Source organism: Nematostella vectensis, chromosome 13, assembly GCF_932526225.1.
Source record: "Nematostella vectensis chromosome 13, jaNemVect1.1, whole genome shotgun sequence".
Taxonomy (NCBI): domain Eukaryota; kingdom Metazoa; phylum Cnidaria; class Anthozoa; order Actiniaria; family Edwardsiidae; genus Nematostella; species Nematostella vectensis.
This window is the reverse complement of record NC_064046.1, coordinates 14231169-14255778: the sequence shown is the minus strand read 5'-3', so window position 1 is coordinate 14255778 and position 24610 is coordinate 14231169. Positions and strand designations below refer to the sequence as shown.

The 24610-nt window shown below is 44.3% G+C and overlaps 4 protein-coding genes across 4 annotated transcripts in view; 2 read left to right on the top strand and 2 right to left on the bottom strand.

Moving 5' to 3' along the window:
* Positions 1-2496: 2496 nt before the first annotated feature.
* On the bottom strand, positions 2497-9671 carry LOC5506878 (2,4-dienoyl-CoA reductase [(3E)-enoyl-CoA-producing], mitochondrial). The gene is made up of 8 exons (XM_048720439.1): positions 9369-9671; positions 8797-8854; positions 7253-7487; positions 6123-6222; positions 5293-5365; positions 4638-4784; positions 3771-3833; positions 2497-3102 (listed from the first exon to the last, which is right to left on the bottom strand). The coding sequence occupies exons 1-8, from the start codon at positions 9629-9631 to the stop codon at positions 3043-3045; spliced, it is 999 nt and encodes a 332-aa protein (XP_048576396.1). The 5' UTR covers positions 9632-9671; the 3' UTR covers positions 2497-3042.
* Positions 9672-9883: 212 nt separating this feature from the next.
* Positions 9884-16660, top strand: LOC5506857 (NLR family CARD domain-containing protein 4-like). The gene is made up of 5 exons (XM_048720437.1): positions 9884-10307; positions 12038-12713; positions 13114-15131; positions 15476-15593; positions 15798-16660. The coding sequence occupies exons 1-5, from the start codon at positions 10058-10060 to the stop codon at positions 15880-15882; spliced, it is 3147 nt and encodes a 1048-aa protein (XP_048576394.1). The 5' UTR covers positions 9884-10057; the 3' UTR covers positions 15883-16660.
* Positions 16661-18060: 1400 nt separating this feature from the next.
* The window catches only part of LOC5506858 (solute carrier family 12 member 6), a 30810-nt gene continuing 24260 nt past the window's right edge, over positions 18061-24610 (bottom strand). Inside the window, exons 23-26 of the mRNA XM_048720436.1 lie at positions 19786-19991; positions 19156-19284; positions 18882-19015; positions 18061-18763 (exon numbers count right to left, since the gene is read on the bottom strand). Of these exons, the coding sequence (XP_048576393.1) occupies positions 18672-18763; positions 18882-19015; positions 19156-19284; positions 19786-19991 (561 nt within the window). The 3' untranslated portion in view covers positions 18061-18671. The remainder of the gene's footprint in view (positions 18764-18881; positions 19016-19155; positions 19285-19785; positions 19992-24610) is intronic.
* LOC116611853 (protein NLRC3-like) lies at positions 20121-23341 on the top strand. Its single transcript, XM_048720438.1, has 4 exons — positions 20121-20150; positions 20551-22568; positions 22913-23030; positions 23235-23341. Exons 1-4 carry the CDS (start codon positions 20131-20133, stop codon positions 23317-23319), a joined length of 2241 nt encoding a protein of 746 aa, XP_048576395.1. The 5' UTR covers positions 20121-20130; the 3' UTR covers positions 23320-23341.

Here is a 24610-nt window from a genome sequence, read left to right as displayed (position 1 = left end):
ACTACTCCTCCTTCCCTGGTCACCACCACTCCACCCCTGGTCACCACCACTCCACCCCTGGTCACCACCACTCCTCCTTCCCTGGTCACCACCACTCCTCCCCTGCTCACCACCACTCCTCCACTGGTCACCACCACTCCTCCCCTGGTCACCACCACTCCACCCCTGGTCACCACCACTCCACCCCTGGTCACCACCACTCCTCCCCTGGTCACCACCACTCCTCCCCTGGTCACCACCACTCCTCCCCTGGTCACCACCACTCCTCCACTGGTCACCACCACTCCTCCCCTGGTCACCACCACTCCTCTCCTGGTCACCACCACTCCACCCCTGGTCACCACCACTCCTCCCCTGGTCACCACCACTCCACCCCTGGTCACCACCACTCCACCCCTGGTCACCACCACTCCTCCCCTGGTCACCACCACTCCTCCCCTGGTCACCACCACTCCTCCACTGGTCACCACCACTCCTCCACTGGTCACCACCACTCCTCCCCTGGTCACCACCACTCCTCTCCTGGTCACCACCACTCCACCCCTGGTCACCACCACTCCTCCCCTGGTCACCACCACTCCTCCCCTGGTCACCACCACTCCTCCCCTGGTCACCACCACTCCACCCCTGGTCACCACCACTCCTCCACTGGTCACCACCACTCCTCCACTGGTCACCACCACTCCTCCCCTGGTCACCACCACTCCTCTCCTGGTCACCACCACTCCTCCCCTGGTCACCACCACTCCTCCCCTGCTCACCACCACTCCACCCCTGGTCACCACCACTCCTCCACTGGTCACCACCACTCCTCCTTCCCTGGTCACCACCACTCCTCCCCTGCTCACCACCACTCCTCCACTGGTCACCACCACTCCTCCCCTGGTCACCACCACTCCACCCCTGGTCACCACCACTCCACCCCTGGTCACCACCACTCCTCCCCTGGTCACCACCACTCCTCCCCTGGTCACCACCACTCCTCCCCTGGTCACCACCACTCCTCCACTGGTCACCACCACTCCTCCCCTGGTCACCACCACTCCTCTCCTGGTCACCACCACTCCACCCCTGGTCACCACCACTCCTCCCCTGGTCACCACCACTCCACCCCTGGTCACCACCACTCCTCCCCTGGTCACCACCACTCCTCCCCTGGTCACCACCACTCCTCCCCTGGTCACCACCACTCCTCCACTGGTCACCACCACTCCTCCACTGGTCACCACCACTCCTCCCCTGGTCACCACCACTCCTCTCCTGGTCACCACCACTCCTCCCCTGGTCACCACCACTCCTCCCCTGGTCACCACCACTCCTCCCCTGGTCACCACCACTCCACCCCTGGTCACCACCACTCCTCCACTGGTCACCACCACTCCTCCACTGGTCACCACCACTCCTCCCCTGGTCACCACCACTCCTCTCCTGGTCACCACCACTCCTCCCCTGCTCACCACCACTCCACCCCTGGTCACCACCACTCCTCCACTGGTCACCACCACTCCTTCCCTGGTCACCACCACTCCTCCCCTGCTCACCACCACTCCTCCACTGGTCACCACCACTCCTCCACTGGTCACCACCACTCCTCCCCTGGTCACCACCACTCCACCCCTGGTCACCACCACTCCTCCACTGGTCACCACCACTCCTCCACTGGTCACCACCACTCCACCCCTGGTCACCACCACTCCTCCACTGGTCACCACCACTCCTCCCCTGGTCACCACCACTCCACCCCTGGTCACCACCACTCCTCCACTGGTCACCACCACTCCTCCACTGGTCACCACCACTCCTCCACTGGTCACCACCACTCCTCCCCTGGTCACCACCACTCCTCCCCTGTCACCACCACTCCTCCCCTGTCACCACCACTCCTCTCCTGGTCACAACCAATCTTCCCCTGGTCACCACCACTCCTCCACTGGTCACCACCACTCCTCCACTGGTCACCACCACTCCTCCACTGGTCACCACCACTCCTCCACTGGTCACCACCACTCCACCCCTGGTCACCACCACTCCTCCACTGGTCACCACCACTCCTCCCCTGGTCACCACCACTCCACCCCTGGTCACCACCACTCCTCCACTGGTCACCACCACTCCTCCACTGGTCACCACCACTCCTCCACTGGTCACCACCAATCTTCCCCTGGTCACCACCACTCTTCCCCTGGTCACCACCACTCCTCCACTGGTCACCACCACTCCTCCACTGGTCACCACCACTCCTCCACTGCTCACCACCACTCCACCCCTGGTCACCACCACTCCACCCCTGGTCACCACCACTCCTCCACTGGTCACCACCACTCCTCCTTCCCTGGCCACCACCACTCCTCCCCTGTCACCACCACTCCTCCCCTGTCACCACCACTCCTCTCCTGGTCACCACCAACCTTCCCCTGGTCACCACCACGAGTCCAACGAGTCACTGCTTTAGTCGCCATTCAGACTAGCACGAAAGACTAGCACTAGCACCGAAAGTTGCTGAAATACGAAATATGTATTTATTATTTTAATTTTCATGACGTAAACCAGGTTACTCCACCACTTTACACTTATATAACTTTTTACATGAGTATTGAAATGTGTAGCAAATAATTGCCAAATGCACCCAACAATCTTTGGTTCAGTATAACAAAAGCATTTTGACATTGATTATAATGTTTTGGTGTTTCTCGAAGGCCAAAGTATGTCAAATCAAGCAACGATGTCTTCATGGAAAATATTTTTACAATAGTCAATCAAACTAGGTAAATATTAAAAAATATATCACCCAATTATTAATGTACAGAGAAACTGGACGTGAGGATAAATATTAATAGTGAGACTCGCGCTACCGTGGCCACCAATACAAAATGCACCAGTTGTGCTTCTGTTCTACTGAATCCTCCTTGAGTTGCGCATGCGCTGGCGTTCTGATGAGAACTAACTGGACAAAGAGTTTAAGGGTCAAACTAGGAACATGCCTCCACCATCGCATTTGTTGAACTACCCTTAATATCGTGGTTAGCCAAAAATGGCAGCTTTCTAAGATCCTTTTGTCTTCCGAATCATCGCCTCAATCATGTCCCACTGCTCTTTTGGAATCTGTGGATTTATACAAGGGTATATAGTAATGGTGATAATTATTATGATGACAATTATGAAAATAATAATATTAAAAAAAAAATTATTTAGAGGGAAAGCTCAACTGGGTGTGCCTATTGTATTTAAAGATTTCAAGGATCAAAATTGAAAAGAGAAGTGGGAAAATGGGAAAAAGTGGGAAAATGACGAAAGTTCACAATTGAGGAATTGATAAATAACCTGTTTATTGCTTCTCTTTTGAAAGAGAGGTCTCTCTCGGCTGAGACTCCGATCTCCGATCTCAGTTTCTCGAGAAATAAGTGGGGGGGGAGGGGGTTGGAATGCCGAATGTTAGGCCTAAAGCAGTTTAACCATTTTCCTTTCTACAGGAATGCATATGGGCGCTACCGTTACTCAAATCAGAATCAGACCAAGCAGGGAAGAAAGAAAAAGCATAGATACCTACAAAATGGAGGTGGCAAGGGGAGAATAAAAAGAATTGATAAATCGCAGCCTGTTTACTCATTTCTGGTGGCACAACAGGCAAGCGGTGCCAGCTCATGTTACAAATCCCAAAACGAGTTAATAGAAATAATAATTAATCCAAAATATTCAATTAAATATCTATACTTCTAGATCCGATCTATTATAGTTATGGGTTTTATTCTTGAAATAATAATGATATGTACCTTTCTAAATTCATTGAATTCTCCAGCAAGAGAAGGATACTCCCCACCATCGAAGACTACAATCTTCAGAATTAACAACATAAAAGTATTAATGTTTAATTGAAAAAGGGGTACTGTAAATGCATGCTCAGGAACATCAAGAAACAAACTACAATAGAGCTTATGTTAACCAACAGCCTTTCATTTATTTCAGCCTTAAGATGGAAAATTACATTGGGAATTTTAACATTGAGCAAGGGAAGTAATATTACGTAATACTGTCGATTGTTGATGATGCCATGGTAACTGCTGATGATATCATTGTCACTGCCAATGATGCCAAGGTTATGGTCGATGTTGTTTCCAAAAGTGATTTTTTCTTTTTGTTGTTTTGATAATATGTACTCATGTTATGATGTTGCTTATGTTGATGCTGCTCAAACTGTTACTAATAAGTTGTTGTTGTTGTAAGAGTAGATGCTGGTGGTGTTGCTGTAGCTGCTAGTGTAGTAGCTGTTGCATGAATGTCCGCTGTTATTGCAACTAATAACGTGAACGTTGTTGCTGTTGCAACAATGTAGTTGTCATTTTTGTTGTAACTGCAGATGGCAAGTGTGTTATTTTTGTGCTGTTGCTACTTAGCTGGTGATGTGTTAGCCGTCGATGGAAAAAACATACTAATGTGCATGTTGTTATACCTGTTGCTGCAGTTTGTTAATGCTAACATCACTAGCATTGCGGGCCAAAAAAGACAGCATTCTGGCCCAGCAATATTAGTACTATTTGCACACCATGTTGAGAGATACTTTGGAGTAGTTAATCAACACCTCTGTTTTCTTGTGATCAAGTGAGTGCAACTGCTGGTACTGTTAACACATGTCCACTCACCTCCCCTGAGATCCAGCTAGCGTAGTCACTGACAAGGTACGCAGCAAGGTTGGCAATCTCATTGATCTCCCCAAACCTTCCTGTTGGGATCCTTTCTATTGCATGGGACCTGAATGCTCCTGTTGGGTCCAGTCGACTGAATGCTCCCTAAAATGTACAAATCAAATCTTTATTACATTGCATCAAATCTTCATTACATTGCATCAAACCTAGCAGGGCATTATTAAATGTTTTAACCCATTTTACAAAAAGGGTTAAAAATGTTGTCTCTAACAAAAATGTGTGTGTGTGTGAAGTACTTTACAACAAGAGTTCCTAGGGAAATATGCCTTAAAAGTACCCTAGGATGGAAGTAAAAATACAAAACACTTGTGAATAAGTATGTATGGTAAATGAAGCACAAGTTTCAAGTAGATTTATCTCCCCTGGGATGGTAGTTCAGAAATTTGATTTCCATATGACCTCCATTATCACTTAAGGCTCATTTCCATAAGATTGCAAAACGCATAAAAGCGTAAAATGTCTAATGGTTTAAAAAGCCCTTGTAAGCCACACTTGTATTTAATATTTCTTTTAATTATTTCAAACTTGGTTCTTTGCTACTGTAGGGTGACAAAGTGGCGCCAGACAGAGGCTCATTCACTTAGAATTCTACCTTGGTCTCAATAGGTCCAGGTGCGATAGCGTTGAACCTCATTCCATACCGTCCCCACTCAGCAGCCAGTGACCTGTTCAAAACCAGTGAGTCATAACATATCCATGGAGCATATAATAATAAATTTGACTTACATGTTGGATGGCTGAAAACATGGCTTAATTCAGTGCATAAAAAATGTATTAATTATAAGGTATTGGTGCAAGGAACAATTATAAGGATGATTACTTAATGAAGATAGTACTGTATAATGAAAACAATTAGTGTACATGGACACCAATCATCTGTGGTACAAGTTTACAGTAATTGACAGCTTGGCCCTAATCAGGCTTGTTTAAAGAAAACATTACAATAGCTAGAAAAAAATATGTTAGGTGTGCAGAGGATCATACTGTATAACATAGAGCCTACCTTTTACTGTTATTGTCACAGATAATGGACAAAAAGTCATAGGTCCTCATTTGACCCCTTTTAGGCAAGTTCTACTGTACTTACCTAGTAATGGCTTTAATGCGACAGGTCCTCACTAGACCCCTTCTCTATACTGTAAGGCAGATCCTACTGTACTTAGTCATGGCTTCAATGTGACAGGTCCTCACTAGACCCCTTCTCTATAACGCAAGTTCTGCAAGTTCTATAACTGTACTTACTTAGCCATGGCTTTAATGCCATAGGTCCTCACTAGACCCCTTCTTTTAAAGGCAAATTCTACTGTACTTACTTAGTCATGGCTTTAATGCAACAGGTCCTCACAAGACCCCTTCTCTTTAAGGCAAGTTCTACTGTACTTACTTGGTCATGCCATAGGTCCTCACTTCTACTGTACTTACTTAGTCATGGCTTCAATGCCAGCCTTAGCTGAAGCTGATGGTAGAACAAATCCAGAGCCTGACTTGGCATATATAGTTGTGATGGCTAAAAAACTTGCTCCTATAAATGAACATGGCACAGTCAACCCTGTCACAAACATAGTTATACATTCTACTGTGACAATGGGTAGCAAACAGACTAGAACCAGGCATTCTGATTGAGCTTCCTGTGGTTGATGATAAATGTGATGTCACAGGAAGTAATCTCCCTGTTCCCTTAGTGATTTCATCCCAGACCCTCCCATTCATCTACAAACACAGGCAACCCCTGGTGAATGCCAAAGACTAGGCTAGATTGACTTCTTGTTGCAGGAAATATCTCATTATCATCATTATATTAAATTATCTAAAATAATGAACAAAAAAGTTGCTAAATGGGCTCATAGTTTCCTGTTTATGTTGGAGACATTTTTTTTCAAGCAAAGTTTTGTGGTTGAAGACATCATGGAGTAAAGGATCAAAATATCTTTACACCAGGCCAATGTGGGTAAATAAACAACTTCAGGCATGTAGTATGGACAGTCATAGACATGGAAAAATGATCTTTAACGATCCTTGAGGGGAAAGCATAGGCCCCCTGCACACACCTAGCGACATGCCTGAGCTACATTCCTCCCAGGCCCCCTGCACACACCTAGTGACACGCCTGAGCTACATTCCTCCTAGGCCCCCTGCACACACCTAGCGACACGCCTGAGCTACATTCCTCCTAGGCCCCCTGCACACACCTAGCGACACGCCTGAGCTACATTCCTCCCAGGCCCCCTTCACACACCTTGCGACATGCCTGAGCTACATTTCTACCAGGCCCCCTCCACACACCTAGTGACATGCCTGAGCTACATTCCTCCCAGGCCCCCTTCACACACCTAGTGACATGCCTGAGCTACATTCCTCCCAGGCCCCCTTCACACACCTAGCGACATGCCTGAGCTACATTCCTCCCAGGCCCCCTTCACACACCTAGCGACATGCCTGAGCTACATTCCTCCCAGGCCCCCTGCACACACCTAGTGACACGCCTGAGCTACATTTCTACCAGGCCCCCTTCACACTCCTAGCGACACGCCTGAGCTACATTCCTTCTTTACCTTTGTTGGCCTCAATAAGTCTTTTGCCAATGTCTAAGTTCACATATGCAGTGCCATTTAGTACAATATCAACTATCGTCTTCCAGGCATTGGCAGATAGTCTCTCGGATGGGGAGATAAAGTTGCCGGCAGCATTGTTGATAACAATGTCAGGAAGGCCACTCTTGGCAACACACTCATCAACTGCGGCCTTGACTTGCTCTGGGTCACGGACATCAGCGGCTACAGCTATCACCTGAAGATATATACATAATGATAACTTAAAATGATGGTTGAAGGCTTTCATAGAGAGTGCTCAATACTCGAAAGTAGAGCGGTGTATAGTGTTGGTTTGAGAAAAATACAAACTACATAGGTTTCCCTACAGGTCTGTTTCGTGGTTGCCCACTCATCAGGGGATTTTAAATTCCCTGATGAGTGGGCAACCACGAAACAGACCTGTAGGGAAACCTATGTAGTTTGTATTTTTCTCAAACCAACACTAATGATAACTTAGTAACATAAACTAACTGCATTTCTTTCAAGTAATATGAGCCGAAAAATTATGAAAAAAGAGTCATAATGGGACTTAATGCCACCAAATGTTCATTAATAATTCCAATAATCAATGAAGAATGTTCAGAGGCACGCGCTCAAGATTGCTTTCCCAGGTCTTAGTTATGAGGGTTTACTCACGCTTGCAAACCTTCCAACGTTGCACGAGCGAAGAAATATTGCATGCCAGCGGTTCGTTTCCAGAATCAAACCAGAGAATCCTCTTTTTCCTATCATTAAAAGGCGTCGCATTGCACATGATTCAGGGTATAACCTCAGGTCTAATTCTACATCCTATCAGAGGCCTACTAATACGAGTCGTTTCAATTGGTTATGCTGTTTATGGTGTCCCAGTCTACTATTTGTACTTTTGTGTAATTTAATTAATTTATAGTGGACAAAGTTAAATAAATAAATAAATGTGCTGATTACATTTGATTAATTTTACTTTATTGTAGTGCTTACTTGTATCTCTGACTCACCTGTAATCCTTCCCTGCTAGCAGAGGCCTCTTTTCTCTGTATTTTGCTGGGCTGGAGTTCGCGAGGAAAAGATACCTCTGCCATGGGTCGCAAGTTCGTTTGATCAAACCGCCGTCCACGATCCTGGACAAGATCCAGAGCGCATGCTCCGTTCATTAATTACTGGCCACTATTTGAGCCCACAATGACTAGCGCATGCATGAAACGTATATCCGCTGCCGGATAATAAGCCCGCATTCGAAACGGCGTCCTCCGTAGAAATATCACGCGACGAATTATAAAAAGTAGCCATACAATGCCTTATCTTCATTCAGAATTTTCTCTCTTTTGACAAACGAACAGAACAGAAACAGTTTCGACCCATGGCAGAGGTATCTTTTCCTCGCGAACTCCAGCCCAGCGAAATACAGAGAAAAGAGGCCTCTGTTAGCAGGGAACTGTAATCCAGTCTATACTGCGAAAGGTTGAATTAAACTTATTATTATTATATAACTAGCCACCAGCTGTCAAAAGAACAATATAGCAAACCTTGTTGCCTGTTTCTCCTGAGATCTCATCAGCCGTCTTCTGGAGAACATCTAACTTCCTGTTGAAGTAAATAGTCATAATAATACTTAGAATGTATAAGAAAAAAAATTGTTTTTATTACAGCTTGGGGAAATGTAACACTGTTTGATTATTTCCGTTAAATTTCAAGAAGCACTGCCCCATGCTTGAATTATGTCAACCCAGTCAACCCTAGCCCTAATATCTATTTTACATGTGCATTGTCTATTGAAAATGGTATGTGGTAATGTGGAATGACATTCAGTCCTCAGGCCTTTTAAGGGGGGGGGGGGTATACTACTAATAATAAATAAATCTTTCATAAGCAATTAGTAGTGGGTATATAAAATCAAAGCTGTCCACGCATGCGCATTAGGCGGCTATCACAAGATTTTGGACCTTATCACAAGCCTAATTTTTGTGAGAATGTACACTCTCCCTCTTGTCTTTCACATATTTACTGTATTTTACCCGATTTCACAAGATTTCTGTCCAAGTTAGGTTGACAGCTATGTAAAAAGAGAACGTTCTAAAATAGTTCTTATGGGTCTTGCCTGCTAGTTATCACCACCGTTGCTCCCAGTTTGGACAGCATTTGTGTCATGCCTTTACCAAGTCCGGTACCACCGCCTGTGATGAACGCTGTTTTGCCCTGAAAACAGTCTTTAGGCAGCATGCAGTCATTGCGTGCAGGGAAGAACTTCGCACTACAAAGAAGGCGACTAGAGGAATGGCAATTTAACCATTTTGGGACTAACAACCCTGTTCTCAAACGAGTTTTTGTGATGCTACGAAGAGCTCCACAACAAGCCGCCATCTTTGATTTGGTAGCCTGGCCTTGACAAAAATTTCCCTTGTAGTGGGTAGGAGAGTGCGGTGGCTAGGTTGGTCTAAGTTGGTCTAAGTTCTTTTCCTTGCTTTATTGCGATTGTAGGTTTTTGTCTAATATTTTAATTCTTTAAGAGAGGAGTTCGTAAAGTTCTTAGGATAAAACTGTCGGTAGTCACCACGGTGCATTAGTAATTATTTGTCAGACCGTACAATAAATATATGTGGGGGGAGGGGAGGGAGGAGTACGGTCAGGTAACGAAAGATTCTTCTTCTAAATAACCACAACAACTTTCGGAATTCCGTTTGCGGAGTTCGAATGCTATTTTGAAGTTGTTTTTGAGATTTTTTAATCTCCAAATGTCTTATTTCATGTTTAGACAATTATGATTTGTTGAGTTTTCTCTGTCAAGTTATGAACTCGTACAGAAGCAGACTGTTTCGGATTGCATCCGAACTGACAGAATCCGAGGTATCAGATTTGAAGTTTGCTTGCAAGGAACACGTCCCAGCAGGGTTATTGGAGCGGGTTTGCAGACCGCTAGAGCTGTTTGATCAGCTCGAGAAACTAAATCTCCTTGGACCTGACGATGGGGGGTTTTTAGGCGCTCTTTTGGCCGGTATTAACAGACGGGAACTTCAAGATGAACTGTTTGGAAGAGAAGGTAAGATAAGAATATTTAATCCGTGAGATCGATTTGCCAGACTTTCGTCTAAAGACAAGTACGCTTAATCGCTGTCCTTCTTAGAGATGATGTTCTAAGAAGAATATGAACATGAAGAATATCACTGAAAAGGAACTATTAATAAATAAATTCATGCTGATGCTTCTTCTTATATGCATAGATATGCATAATATAATGTACTTATCATTGGCTATCCAGGGGGTCGACCTCCTGGGGGGGGGGATATCAGGGGAATGGGAGGTAGACTTTGCCATACCTGTCAACAGGGGGGGGGGGCATATCAAGAAAAAAATTCAGCCAAAAATTGTCGTTTTTGCAAAACGCGGTCACTTCCATATAAGGAAACTAATATATTCCTTATTTGAAAAAAACTGCATGACTTTTGTTATTTTTAAGGTTTAAACATTATGACTTGTAATCAGAAGAGAAAAACAGTAACTGTGACCATCTTTAGTCAATAAAGAAAGTATCTGAAAAGAAACTAAGAGTCCTTGGTACCAGTCCCTCAAAACGATGGTTTCTTCATATGTGTGTTATGTGTGTGTGTGGGGGGGGGGGGGCGGGGGGGGGGGCGAGGGGTGTGGTATACTCATTTTTTGTAGGGAGGGCCAGGGGTGGATTTACCCTAGCAGCTGTTTGCAGTATAAAAAGTTCTTGCGCACAAATCCACTTAAATCTCTCTAGGGTGTTGGATAAATTGTGCTATGCAAGGGAATTATTGTTTTAATTACTTTGATTAAAGAATGGCAAAATGTCCATTTTCTATAGAATTTTTCAGAAGCAATATAAATCTCTAAAAAGCGGGAGATTTGGTGCTCCACATGGGAGAGTTGACAGCTATACTTTGCCCTGGTGTCAACCAAGTACAATGGGGTGGGGGGATTGTAATAGCTTTGTATTTATTTTATCGGGCCAAACAAACAATATTTTATTTCCCAATTTCTTTTAAATTAAAAAGATCTACCTAACTAAGAAGCATCCTGGATTCACTTATTGATCAATCACACAAAAAAAAACTATGCTTTGCATGAGAGGGACTGGACTCCAGTTTAGGGGCAAAAATCAATGCCGGGTGCATTGATAGGTGTGTGCACAGATGTTGCAAATGCTATCATGGCCATGTACCTATTTATTTAAGCAGGCCCATAGCCAGGGGGGTCTCGGAAGAACTACTCCACTCAGATACCTGTCAACCTCCAAAAATCTCAAGGATTGAGAATTTTTTGGGGGAGGGGGGTATATTCATTTTTGGGGGGGAGGGGTGGGTTTAACCTTGCAGGCGTTTGTCGTATAGAACGCTCTCACGAAACAACTTATAGATCTCACGAGGGTGTTAGCTAAAGTGCGCTACGCAAGGGTGTATGTTCAAATATTTTAATAGAAAATAGGCAAAATTTCGATTTTCTATAGAATATTTTTTCGGAAGCGATAAAAATCGCTAAAAAGCGGGAGATTTTGTGCTCAACGCGGGGAGAGCGGGAAAAGAGGTCCAAAATCCTGAGACTCCCGCCTAATGCGGGAGAGTTGACAGGTATGCACTCATTCAACTGGAATTTATTCTCAAATAAAGGAAAATTGAGTACCACTGGGAGCTAGGGCGAGGTACCTAAAAAAAGATGGTCCGCTAAATTGGTAAACGAACCCCGCAGCTCAAAATCCTGGTTACAGGCCTGCTAAGCATGATCTTTTAACAATCTCATTTTTGATAGGTGGCAATGCTCAAGATAGCACCCTGGTTCTTATTCAAGAAACACTAAAAGACCATTACAAGAATGAAATAGGCTGGCTACAACCACTTACATGGAACGAGTCATTCCGTCTTCACATCAAACAGATTTACACCAACCTAGAACTGATCACAACCAAACAGCACTCCTCATCGCCAAGTAGGAAACCCCTGAATAGCTATGAAGAACTTTTTGTTACTTCATCCAGGCAGAATAAAACAAAGCGGATTCTCATTGAAGGAAAAGCTGGTGTCGGCAAGAGTACTCTTGTTTCAGAAATGGCTTACGATTGGGCAACCAATGAAAACCTTGCACAATTCTCTATGGTTTTCTTCATCGAGTTGAAGCATGTTTTGGGACGAATCAGTGATGCCATGTTTGATCTTCTTCCCAAAGACTTCCCAATAAGTTGTGAACAGTTGTACAAGTATGTGCAAGGACACCAGGAACACGTCTTGTTTATTCTTGATGGTTATGATGAGATTAAGCCCTCTAGAGTGGGGGATGTGCATGATCTGATATCAGGAAAGATCTTGCGACAGTCAACAGTCATTTTAACCTCCAGGTCTAGCAAAGCATCTAAGATTCACTGGTTTATGGACTTCAGGGTTGAAGTAAAAGGTTTTACATCTGAAAACATGCGCCAGTTTATTTACAGGTAAATACCACTGCTCACAACCTGCATAAGTATTGCTATACCATTTATGGTTCTGAAATCGTGTGTTAAAAGCTATTTGGAGGGTTGAGTAATAGATAAGAGTGAAGCTTCCTTCAGGGTTGAAGTAAAAGGTTTTACATCTGAAAACCTGCGCCACTTTATTTAGAGGTAAACACCACTTCACACAACCTGCATAAGTATTGCTATACCATTTATGGTTCTGAAATCGTGTGTTAAAAGCTGTTTGGAAGATTGAGTAATAGATAAGAGTGAAGCTTCCTATATAGATTTACCATCCTTGTGATCGTGACATAGGGTGCACTAGTTAGGTGATGAAAAAGAAAATACCCAGAAGGATGTTGCGACAATTGAGTTGAAGCCATATTTTATTATATCGCAGGTACTTCCAAGAGGATCCTGAAAGTGCCAAAAGTCTGATCAGCGATCTTGACATGCACCCTGTGGCAGAGGACATCGCCAGGATCCCATTAACAGCGCTGCTTATCTGCGCCATGTGGGGGGAGATGCCTCACGCTCTCGTTCTGTCTACCATGACGTCACTGTTCGTGGAATTGACAATTTGCCTCGTGAAGCGTCACTACGCCAAGATGGACAAACAGGCTGAATGCGATCCCGAGGAATTAGCGTCGCTTCAGGACATCCCGCGGGATCTGTACGATGCTTTGTTGCAGCTCGGTGAGATCGCTTTTGAGGGGCTGATAGAAGATCAACTCATCTTTGATCAGAAGGCTTTAGAGAAGAACTGCTCACACAAAGGCATTTTCGAGCTAGGTTTTCTCTCACTTGAGAAGAGCTCATCAAGGTTGAAGCCGGTACAAAAGTGCAGGTTCGTGCATCGATGCTACCAGGAGTTTCTTGCTGCCTTCTGGTTAAGTAGCAAGATCAAGGAAGCACTCACGGACTCATCGGTATACGAAGAGGTCCTTGTTCATGGCATGAGATGTGTCACTATGAACAAGACAACCGTCTTGTTCTCGTTTACGCCGGGTTTACTTGGCGATGCCTTCAAGGAGTTCTTGGATTTAGTCATCAAGGAAGGCAGCGTGATCGCGGACTCCGAAGAGTTGAAGCAAAAGTTGTTTATTTTCTGCCTCCAGGCGCTGTTCGAGTCTCAACAAGGCCATCTCGCGGGTAATCTCGCAGAATACGCACCTGACGGAGTAATACGTATCACGGAAGAAGTTGAACTTTCGCCATATGACATCCGAGCAATGGCATTCTTCGTACACCACTACCCAGGTGCCAAGACTTTAATCTTCGAGGACACTTACCTTTCCAAGAGGCATCTTGCAACCTTGGGAAGGTGTCTCAGTGAAATGAAGAATCTAAAGGAGCTTCATTTTGTGCGCTCCTTTGCTGCCTCAGATGCAATGGAAGTATTCGTCAGCAATTTGAGTAGAGACCTTTCGCTTGAGAGACTAGTGTCTCTCAGGTCAAAGCTGTTAGGCAAAGATTTTGCACAGGTTATCAAATGCTGCCCTCGTCTTAAAAGCCTGGACATGGTCAATAATGAGTTAGGACAAAGCATGGAACAAGTGTTGATTGCCCTGAAGAGTTGTCAGCAGTTGCAGAGCGTCCGCTTCAAACAGGAGATAATTCTTCCTCGGTTCTGCACTCACCTGTGCTCTTTCGTTCGCCACAGTCGAACGCTCACTAACGTAACCATTGAGAACTCGTCCATCTCAAGCCTAGACGATCTTTTCTCTCTTTTGGACTCGCTGCTGGCTTTATCTTCTAAGCTAAGGTACCTATGCCTTAGTGATCTCTTGGTTCTTAAGAAGCATATCGGTGCACACCAAAGTGTGTATTCCACTTTAGACAATGTCGTGCCATCTTTAAAGCTGCTAGAACATATCGACTTGTCCAGAAACAACTTATCTAACTGGACTCGAATGACCAGCACGTTTGATGGACTCAAAAGCATTAAACACATTAACCTGTCAGCGAATAAGATGTGTGATGCTGGTGTCGGCCTCCTAGCAAAAGCTTTGGTAAACCTGTCAAACTTAGAAGTCCTTCACTTGGCGTGGAATGAGATAACATGCGAAGGTGCCATTCTGTTAGCTGACTCTCTATCAGGCCTGACCAGACTCGAGGCGTTATCTTTGAAGTCTAATAAGATAGCTAACAAGGGAGCCATAGCGTTGTTCAGAGCGTTATCCGGAGTACCTGCCATTCAGAGAATCTTTCTTGCCGGTAACTTGATAACTTCTGCAGGGGTGTGTGGCATGGTTGAGCATCTTCAAGGGATGCATAACCTCCGATGTTTAAACTTGAAGCACAACCTCATAGATGAGTCAGGCTTTCTGGCAGTCACCCACGTGATTCGTCATCTGCCACAACTCCATCAGTTGCTCCTTGGGAGCCCGGTAATACCAAAAGACCAGATGGATTCAGGTGTATATAAACGTTCCTTGATAAGTGATACCGATATGTTTTCAATGCACTAAAAACACGAGACTTGTAATTAGATTTTGAGTGATGGCAATATGTTGTCTTGTGAAGTTTACGAGAAAACGCGCCATTTCCATTACTATTACCGGCCCTTGAATCGTGGTATTTTCTTGTGCATACTTTTCCGATATCCAGTTAAATCGCAAAAGCTTAATACTATAAGGTACTAGCAGACGACCGTTTAAATCCCGATGTATCCTGATATAACAGTGCCAACCCTGATATTTATTTTCAATACCTACAGTGCTTTGGGCCATTTTCCTCTGATTTTCCAATTCGATTTCTAGGAGGTATCGCTCAAGCGTGTGCTTCACATTACACACACATCTTCACACAGATGTCTAGCGCTGGGTTCACACTGTTAATGGAAGACGCAAATTCGCATCCCACGCTTGAAAGCATTTCGTAAGTATCGATACGCATCTATATTCTCGAAAAATTGCTCAATATAAAGATAGTAGTGTACAACTAAAAATAGCCCAGCCCCCCCCTTTATCCCCTATCTTCCATAGTGTTTTTTTGTCATTCCACTCACAATCTTTTGTCATAATGATGGTTTATTGCTACATGCATTCGCACAAATGATAAATACAACATGTTGAATTGTAGAATCAGCATGAATGCCGTTCCCAAGGGCGTAGATGCAGAAGGCTTACCCAAGCTAAAGTTCTGGGGCCATTACGACGACCAATAAATTAGGCCAGGAGACGGCAAAAGATCAAAGGGGACAACAACAAAGGGAGCCAGTGGACAACCAGGGAACAACAATGACCAGTGTACAACCAGGGAACAGCAATGACCAGTGTACAACCAGGGAACAGCAATGGCCAGTGTACAACCAGGGAACAGCAATGACCAGTGTACAACTAGGGAACAACAATGACCAGTGTACAACCAGGAAACAGCAATGACCAGTGTACAACCAGGGAACAACAATGACCAGTGTACAACTAGGGAACAACAATGACCAGTGTACAACTAGGGAACAACAATGATCATTGTACAACCAGGGAACAACAATGACCAGTGTACAACCAGGGAACAGCAATGACCAGTGTACAACCAGGGAACAACAATGACCAGTGTACAACCAGGGAACAACAATGACCAGTGTACAACTAGGGAACAACAATGACCAGTGTACAACTAGGGAACAACAATGACCAGTGTACAAGCAGGGAACAGCAATGACCAGTGTACAACCAGGGAACAGCAATGACCAGTGTACAACTAGGGAACAGCAATGACCAGTGTACAACCAGGGAACAACAATGACCAGTGTACAACCAGGGAACAACAATGACCAGTGTACAACTAGGGAACAACAATGACCAGTGTACAACCAGGAAACAACAAAGATGACCAGTGGACAACTAGGGAACAACAATGACCAGTGTACAACTAGAGAACAACAATAACCATTGTACAACTAGGGAACAACAATGACCAGTGTACAACCAGGAAACAACAAAGATGACCAGTGGAAAACTAAAGAACAACAATGACCAGTGTACAACTAGAGAACAACAATGACCAGTGTACAACCAGGAAACAACAATGACCAGTGTACAACCAGGGAACAACAATGACCAGTGTACAAACAGGGAACAACAATGACCAGTGTACAACTAGGGAACAACAGTGATCATTGTACAACTAGGGAACAACAATGACCAGTGTACAACCAGGAAACAACAACAATGACCAGTGTACAACCAGAAAACAACAAAGATGACCAGTGGACAACTAGAGAACAACAATGACCAGTGTACAACCAAGGGAACAACAAAGATGACCAGTGGACAACTAGAGAACAACAATGACCAGTGTACAACCAAGGGAACAACAATGACCAGTGGACAACCAGGGAATAACAATGACCAGTGTACAACCTGGAAACAACAATGACCAGTGTACAACTAGGGAACAACAATGACCAGTGTACAACTAGGGAACAACAATGACCAGTGTACAACCAGGAAACAACAATGACCAGTGTACAACTAGGGAACAGCAATGACCAGTGGACAACCAGGGAATAACAATGACCAGTGTACAACCTGGAAACAACAATGACCAGTGTACAACTAGGAAACAACAATGACCAGTGTACAACTAGGAAACAACAAAGACCAGTGTACAACTAGGAAACAACAAAGATGACAAGTGGACAACTAGGGAACAACAATGACCAGTGTACAACTAGGGAACAACAATGACCAGTGGACAACTAGGGAACAGCAATGACCAGTGTACAACTAGGGAACAGCAATGACCAGTGTACAACTAGGGAACAACAATGACCAGTGTACAACTAGGAAACAACAATGACCAGTGTACAAATAGGAAACAACAAAGACCAGTGTACAACTAGGAAACAACAAAGATGACAAGTGGACAACTAGGGGACAACAATGACCAGTGTACAACTAGGGAACAGCAATGACCAGTGTACAACCAGGGAACAACAATGACCAGTGTACAACTAGGGAACAGCAATGACCAGTGTACAACCAGGAAACAACAAAGATGACCAGTGGACAACTAGGGAACAACAATGACCATTGTACAACTAGAGAACAACAATGACCAGTGTACAACTAGGGAACAGCAATGACCAGTGTACAACCAGGAAACAACAAAGATGACCAGTGGACAACTAGGGAACAACAATGACCAGTGTACAACTAGAGAACAACAATGACCATTGTACAACTAGGGAACAGCAATGACCAGTGTACAACCAGGGAACAACAATGACCAGTGTACAACCAGGAAACAACAAAGATGACCAGTGGACAACTAGGGAACAACAATGACCAGTGTACAACCAGGAAACAACAGTTCACCGGACATAAAAATGGGCGGACAATGCTTTATAAACAACTTTATACTTCGACCAACATGTTAACAAGTAAAAAAAATATATTATAATTATCATCATTTGCAGGATGCAGCGTAATTGCTTGATTCAAAATCCCGGAAATAAACCATAGCCATTTATGTTTATAATAAACATTTGATAGTAAGTATTCAATCTGAATTTTGCCATGAAATCAGTAAATAGTGAATTCACCCCCTATTGTATTACTTTCCACACTTTAACATATGGTATAATCGGGATTAGATAGTAAGTATTCAATCTGAATTCTGCCACGACATCAGTAAATAGTAAACTCGCCCCTCTAGTATTACTTTCCACACTCCAACATATGGTATAATCGGAATTAGATAGTAAGTATTCAATCTGAATTCTGCCACGACATCAGTAAATAGTAAACTCGCCCCTCTAGTATTACTTTCCACACTCCAACATATGGTATAATCGGGATTTTGACCAGAAGCAATAAATAATTTCCTCTTGTTGGCATTAAATATGGCATTAAAAAAATCCTTAAAATCTGTTAATAACCTAACATCGTGCAAATATGGTGTTGACCCATTCTGACAGAGGCAGATCGTGATTGGATGGCTGCCATGACGTCACGAATAGATAGTGATGACCTCACGTCCGCCTCCTCTGACCATCAGTACTCGGTCCAGGCCCTCAGTCAGCACGTCCAAGAAGTCCATGTCTAATTAAAGGTCAAGGTCGACAAATACCCTGTTCAATCCACAGTCATTAATTAGATCAACTGGGTTCACAGATCTTGTTTACCCCCCCCCCCCCCCCCATTACATTGTCAAGGATACAGTTCTGCCACTCATCCATGCTTGTGGGAGGGGCCGGCAGGTTTATTACCACCAGCTGGGCCTCCTTTGACTTCTCCTTGACGATATCGTTGAGTTTTACTGCGGTGTTCATTCGGCGAACGTTCTGCTCTTGCCTGAAGAGAACAGAAAGAATAAACAGTATACGTGAAAATTAACTTTAAACGATACATGCCAAAGGCTTTCTTCCCCCCTACACGCTTTCCCTAGACAACTCCAGGGGGTAACCTTCAACCCTCCCCCTTATACTACTTACGGTGCAGTGAGCGAAGAGGTAGGAGAGGCCTTGCCCTCGCTATCCTTCTCTGCATCTGGCTCTTCAATGATAGTTTCTGGTGCTTCACCTTCAGAGGGTCGACGCACCACTTTACTGCCCCCACTGGAACTAGATATACATGTAATTGTTGGTTCTTATACCGAGTAACATTATTTGCCACCAACTGCCAGCACCATCGTAATCGACATCAGAAACACGATAATAATTATGAGCAATACCAACCCCAATACCATCATCAAAACCACGATAATTATTATCATCAATACCAACCCCAATACCATCATCAAAGCCACGATAATTATGAGCAATACCAACCCCAATACCATCATCAAAGCCACGATAATTATTATCATCAATACCAACCCCAATACCATCATCAACACCACAAAAACAATTACTACTTCCACAATAATAATTATCACTACCACCATTATCATTACCACTACCAACATGAACATCCTGGTTACAACCACCATTATAACCATTATCAACACCACGATAATCGATAGCATGAATATCATCACAATCACCACCACGAACCGCATCATTATCTAATCGCCAAAATCACTTCCACCACCACCATTATTAACAACAACGACGGTTGCTTACCTGGCATCAAGCATGCTACTTGACCTACTGCCTTCCGCCGCCTGACTTGCCGAGGAATGAGAACGGGACCGGTAGGAGTTAACCACCACTGCCTGGATCTCTCTCTTGCTCTCCTTCCTGGACAATTGCATCTGCTTGAGCATCTGGTTCCTCTGCTCCATCACCAGTGTTCGCTCGTAAGTGTACTCGGAGATGTCATTATCAACCTATTGTTTAATAGAGCACGAATTTAAGATAGATAACGCCGCAATTTCACGCTCCCGCACAATACCGAGTCAGAAAAATGGCACCTATTTTTAACCGTTATTACAAGTAAGTATCTAAAATACTTTTACATCTGAAAACATGCGCCAGTTTATTTACAGGTAAATACCACTGCTCACAACCTGCATAAGTATTGCTATACCATTTATGGTTCTGAAATCGTGTGTTAAAAGTTATTTGGAGGGTTGAGTAATAGATAAGAGTGAAGCTTCCTTCAGGGTTGAAGTAAAAGGTTTTACATCTGAAAACCTGCGCCACTTTATTTAGAGGTAAACACCACTTCACACAACCTGCATAAGTATTGCTATACCATTTATGGTTCTGAAATCGTGTGTTAAAAGCTGTTTGGAAGGTTGAGTAATAGATAAGAGTGAAGCTTCCTATATAGATTTACCATCCTTGTGATCGTGACATAGGGTGCACTAGTTAGGTGATGAAAAAGAAAATACCCAGAAGGATGTTGCGACAATTGAGTTGAAGCCATATTTTATTATATCGCAGGTACTTCCAAGAGGATCCTGAAAGTGCCAAAAGTCTGATCAGCGATCTTGACATGCACCCTGTGGCAGAGGACATCGCCAGGATCCCATTAACAGCGCTGCTTATCTGCGCCATGTGGGGGGAGATGCCTCACGCTCTCGTTCTGTCTACCATGACGTCACTGTTCGTGGAATTGACAATTTGCCTCGTGAAGCGTCACTACGCCAAGATGGACAAACAGGCTGAATGCGATCCCGAGGAATTAGCGTCGCTTCAGGACATCCCGCGGGATCTGTACGATGCTTTGTTGCAGCTCGGTGAGATCGCTTTTGAGGGGCTGATAGAAGATCAACTCATCTTTGATCAGAAGGCTTTAGAGAAGAACTGCTCACACAAAGGCATTTTCGAGCTAGGTTTTCTCTCACTTGAGAAGAGCTCATCAAGGTTGAAGCCGGTACAAAAGTGCAGGTTCGTGCATCGATGCTACCAGGAGTTTCTTGCTGCCTTCTGGTTAAGTAGCAAGATCAAGGAAGCACTCACGGACTCATCGGTATACGAAGAGGTCCTTGTTCATGGCATGAGATGTGTCACTATGAACAAGACAACCGTCTTGTTCTCGTTTACGCCGGGTTTACTTGGCGATGCCTTCAAGGAGTTCTTGGATTTAGTCATCAAGGAAGGCAGCGTGATCGCGGACTCCGAAGAGTTGAAGCAAAAGTTGTTTACTTTCTGCCTCCAGGCGCTGTTCGAGTCTCAACAAGGCCATCTCGCGGGTAATCTCGCAGAATACGCACCTGACGGAGTAATACGTATCACGGAAGAAGTTGAACTTTCGCCATATGACATCCGAGCAATGGCATTCTTCGTACACCACTACCCAGGTGCCAAGACTTTAATCTTCGAGGACACTTACCTTTCCAAGAGGCATCTTGCAACCTTGGGAAGGTGTCTCAGTGAAATGAAGAATCTAAAGGAGCTTCATTTTGTGCGCTCCTTTGCTGCCTCAGATGCAATGGAAGTATTCGTCAGCAATTTGAGTAGAGACCTTTCGCTTGAGAGACTAGTGTCTCTCAGGTCAAAGCTGTTAGGCAAAGATTTTGCACAGGTTATCAAATGCTGCCCTCGTCTTAAAAGCCTGGACATGGTCAATAATGAGTTAGGACAAAGCATGGAACAAGTGTTGATTGCCCTGAAGAGTTGTCAGCAGTTGCAGAGCGTCCGCTTCAAACAGGAGATAATTCTTCCTCGGTTCTGCACTCACCTGTGCTCTTTCGTTCGCCACAGTCGAACGCTCACTAACGTAACCATTGAGAACTCGTCCATCTCAAGCCTAGACGATCTTTTCTCTCTTTTGGACTCGCTGCTGGCTTTATCTTCTAAGCTAAGGTACCTATGCCTTAGTGATCTCTTGGTTCTTAAGAAGCATATCGGTGCACACCAAAGTGTGTATTCCACTTTAGACAATGTCGTGCCATCTTTAAAGCTGCTAGAACATATCGACTTGTCCAGAAACAACTTATCTAACTGGACTCGAATGACCAGCACGTTTGATGGACTCAAAAGCATTAAACACATTAACCTGTCAGCGAATAAGATGTGTGATGCTGGTGTCGGCCTCCTAGCAAAAGCTTTGGTAAACCTGTCAAACTTAGAAGTCCTTCACTTGGCGTGGAATGAGATAACATGCGAAGGTGCCATTCTGTTAGCTGACTCTCTATCAGGCCTGACCAGACTCGAGGCGTTATCTTTGAAGTCTAATAAGATAGCTAACAAGGGAGCCATAGCGTTGTTCAGAGCGTTATCCGGAGTACCTGCCATTCAGAGAATCTTTCTTGCCGGTAACTTGATAACTTCTGCAGGGGTGTGTGGCATGGTTGAGCATCTTCAAGGGATGCATAACCTCCGATGTTTAAACTTGAAGCACAACCTCATAGATGAGTCAGGCTTTCTGGCAGTCACCCACGTGATTCGTCATCTGCCACAACTCCATCAGTTGCTCCTTGGGAGCCCGGTAATACCAAAAGACCAGATGGATTCAGGTGTATATAAACGTTCCTTGATAAGTGATACCGATATGTTTTCAATGCACTAAAAACACGAGACTTGTAATTAGATTTTGAGTGATGGCAATATGTTGTCTTGTGAAGTTTACGAGAAAACGCGCCATTTCCATTACTATTACCGGCCCTTGAATCGTGGTATTTTCTTGTGCATACTTTTCCGATATCCAGTTAAATCGCAAAAGCTTAATACTATAAGGTACTAGCAGACGACCGTTTAAATCCCGATGTATCCTGATATAACAGTGCCAACCCTGATATTTATTTTCAATACCTACAGTGCTTTGGGCCATTTTCCTCTGATTTTCCAATTCGATTTCTAGGAGGTATCGCTCAAGCGTGTGCTTCACATTACACACACATCTTCACACAGATGTCTAGCGCTGGGTTCACACTGTTAATGGAAGACGCAAATTCGCATCCCACGCTTGAAAGCATTTCGTAAGTATCGATACGCATCTATATTCTCGAAAAATTGCTCAATATAAAGATAGTAGTGTACAACTAAAAATAGCCCAGCCCCCCCCTTTATCCCCTATCTTCCATAGTGTTTTTTTGTCATTCCACTCACAATCTTTTGTCATAATGATGGTTTATTGCTACATGCATTCGCACAAATGATAAATACAACATGTTGAATTGTAGAATCAGCATGAATGCCGTTCCCAAGGGCGTAGATGCAGAAGGCTTACCCAAGCTAAAGTTCTGGGGCCATTACGACGACCAATAAATTAGGCCAGGAGACGGCAAAAGATCAAAGGGGACAACAACAAAGGGAGCCAGTGGACAACCAGGGAACAACAATGACCAGTGTACAACCAGGGAACAGCAATGACCAGTGTACAACCAGGGAACAGCAATGGCCAGTGTACAACCAGGGAACAGCAATGACCAGTGTACAACTAGGGAACAACAATGACCAGTGTACAACCAGGAAACAGCAATGACCAGTGTACAACCAGGGAACAACAATGACCAGTGTACAACTAGGGAACAACAATGACCAGTGTACAACTAGGGAACAACAATGATCATTGTACAACCAGGGAACAACAATGACCAGTGTACAACCAGGGAACAGCAATGACCAGTGTACAACCAGGGAACAACAATGACCAGTGTACAACCAGGGAACAACAATGACCAGTGTACAACTAGGGAACAACAATGACCAGTGTACAACTAGGGAACAACAATGACCAGTGTACAAGCAGGGAACAGCAATGACCAGTGTACAACCAGGGAACAGCAATGACCAGTGTACAACTAGGGAACAGCAATGACCAGTGTACAACCAGGGAACAACAATGACCAGTGTACAACCAGGAAACAACAAAGACCAGTGTACAACTAGGAAACAACAAAGATGACAAGTGGACAACTAGGGAACAACAATGACCAGTGTACAACTAGGGAACAACAATGACCAGTGGACAACTAGGGAACAACAATGACCAGTGTACAACTAGAGAACAACAATAACCATTGTACAACTAGGGAACAACAATGACCAGTGTACAACCAGGAAACAACAAAGATGACCAGTGGACAACCAGGGAACAACAATGACCAGTGTACAACCAGGAAACAACAAAGATGACCAGTGGACAACTAGGGAACAACAATGACCAGTGTACAACTAGAGAACAACAATAACCATTGTACAACTAGGGAACAACAATGACCAGTGTACAACCAGGAAACAACAAAGATGACCAGTGGAAAACTAAAGAACAACAATGACCAGTGTACAACTAGAGAACAACAATGACCAGTGTACAACCAGGAAACAACAATGACCAGTGTACAACCAGGGAACAACAATGACCAGTGTACAAACAGGGAACAACAATGACCAGTGTACAACTAGGGAACAACAGTGATCATTGTACAACTAGGGAACAACAATGACCAGTGTACAACCAGGAAACAACAACAATGACCAGTGTACAACCAGGAAACAACAAAGATGACCAGTGGACAACTAGAGAACAACAATGACCAGTGTACAACCAAGGGAA

What these genes read in the sequence shown, in the direction of transcription:
- LOC116611853 (XM_048720438.1), top strand. Translation starts at nt 20,131, where the DNA reads ATGCGCCAGTTTATTTACAG. An exon ending in ATGCGCCAGTTTATTTACAG is followed by an intron (nt 20,151 to 20,550) that starts GTAAATACCACT and finishes ATTATATCGCAG; the next exon opens with GTACTTCCAAGAGGATCCTG. An exon ending in CCCACGCTTGAAAGCATTTC is followed by an intron (nt 23,031 to 23,234) that starts GTAAGTATCGAT and finishes GTTGAATTGTAG; the next exon opens with AATCAGCATGAATGCCGTTC.
- LOC5506878 (XM_048720439.1), bottom strand. Translation starts at nt 9,631, where the DNA reads ATGGCGGCTTGTTGTGGAGCTCTTCGTAGCATCACAAAAACTCGTTTG. An exon ending in GGCATTGAAGCCATGACTAA is followed by an intron (nt 5,366 to 6,122) that starts GTAAGTACAGTA and finishes GGTTTTGAACAG; the next exon opens with GTCACTGGCTGCTGAGTGGG. An exon ending in CTAGCTGGATCTCAGGGGAG is followed by an intron (nt 3,834 to 4,637) that starts GTGAGTGGACAT and finishes TTAATTCTGAAG; the next exon opens with ATTGTAGTCTTCGATGGTGG.
- LOC5506857 (XM_048720437.1), top strand. Translation starts at nt 10,058, where the DNA reads ATGAACTCGTACAGAAGCAGACTGTTTCGGATTGCATCCGAACTGACA. An exon ending in ATGCGCCAGTTTATTTACAG is followed by an intron (nt 12,714 to 13,113) that starts GTAAATACCACT and finishes ATTATATCGCAG; the next exon opens with GTACTTCCAAGAGGATCCTG. An exon ending in CCCACGCTTGAAAGCATTTC is followed by an intron (nt 15,594 to 15,797) that starts GTAAGTATCGAT and finishes GTTGAATTGTAG; the next exon opens with AATCAGCATGAATGCCGTTC.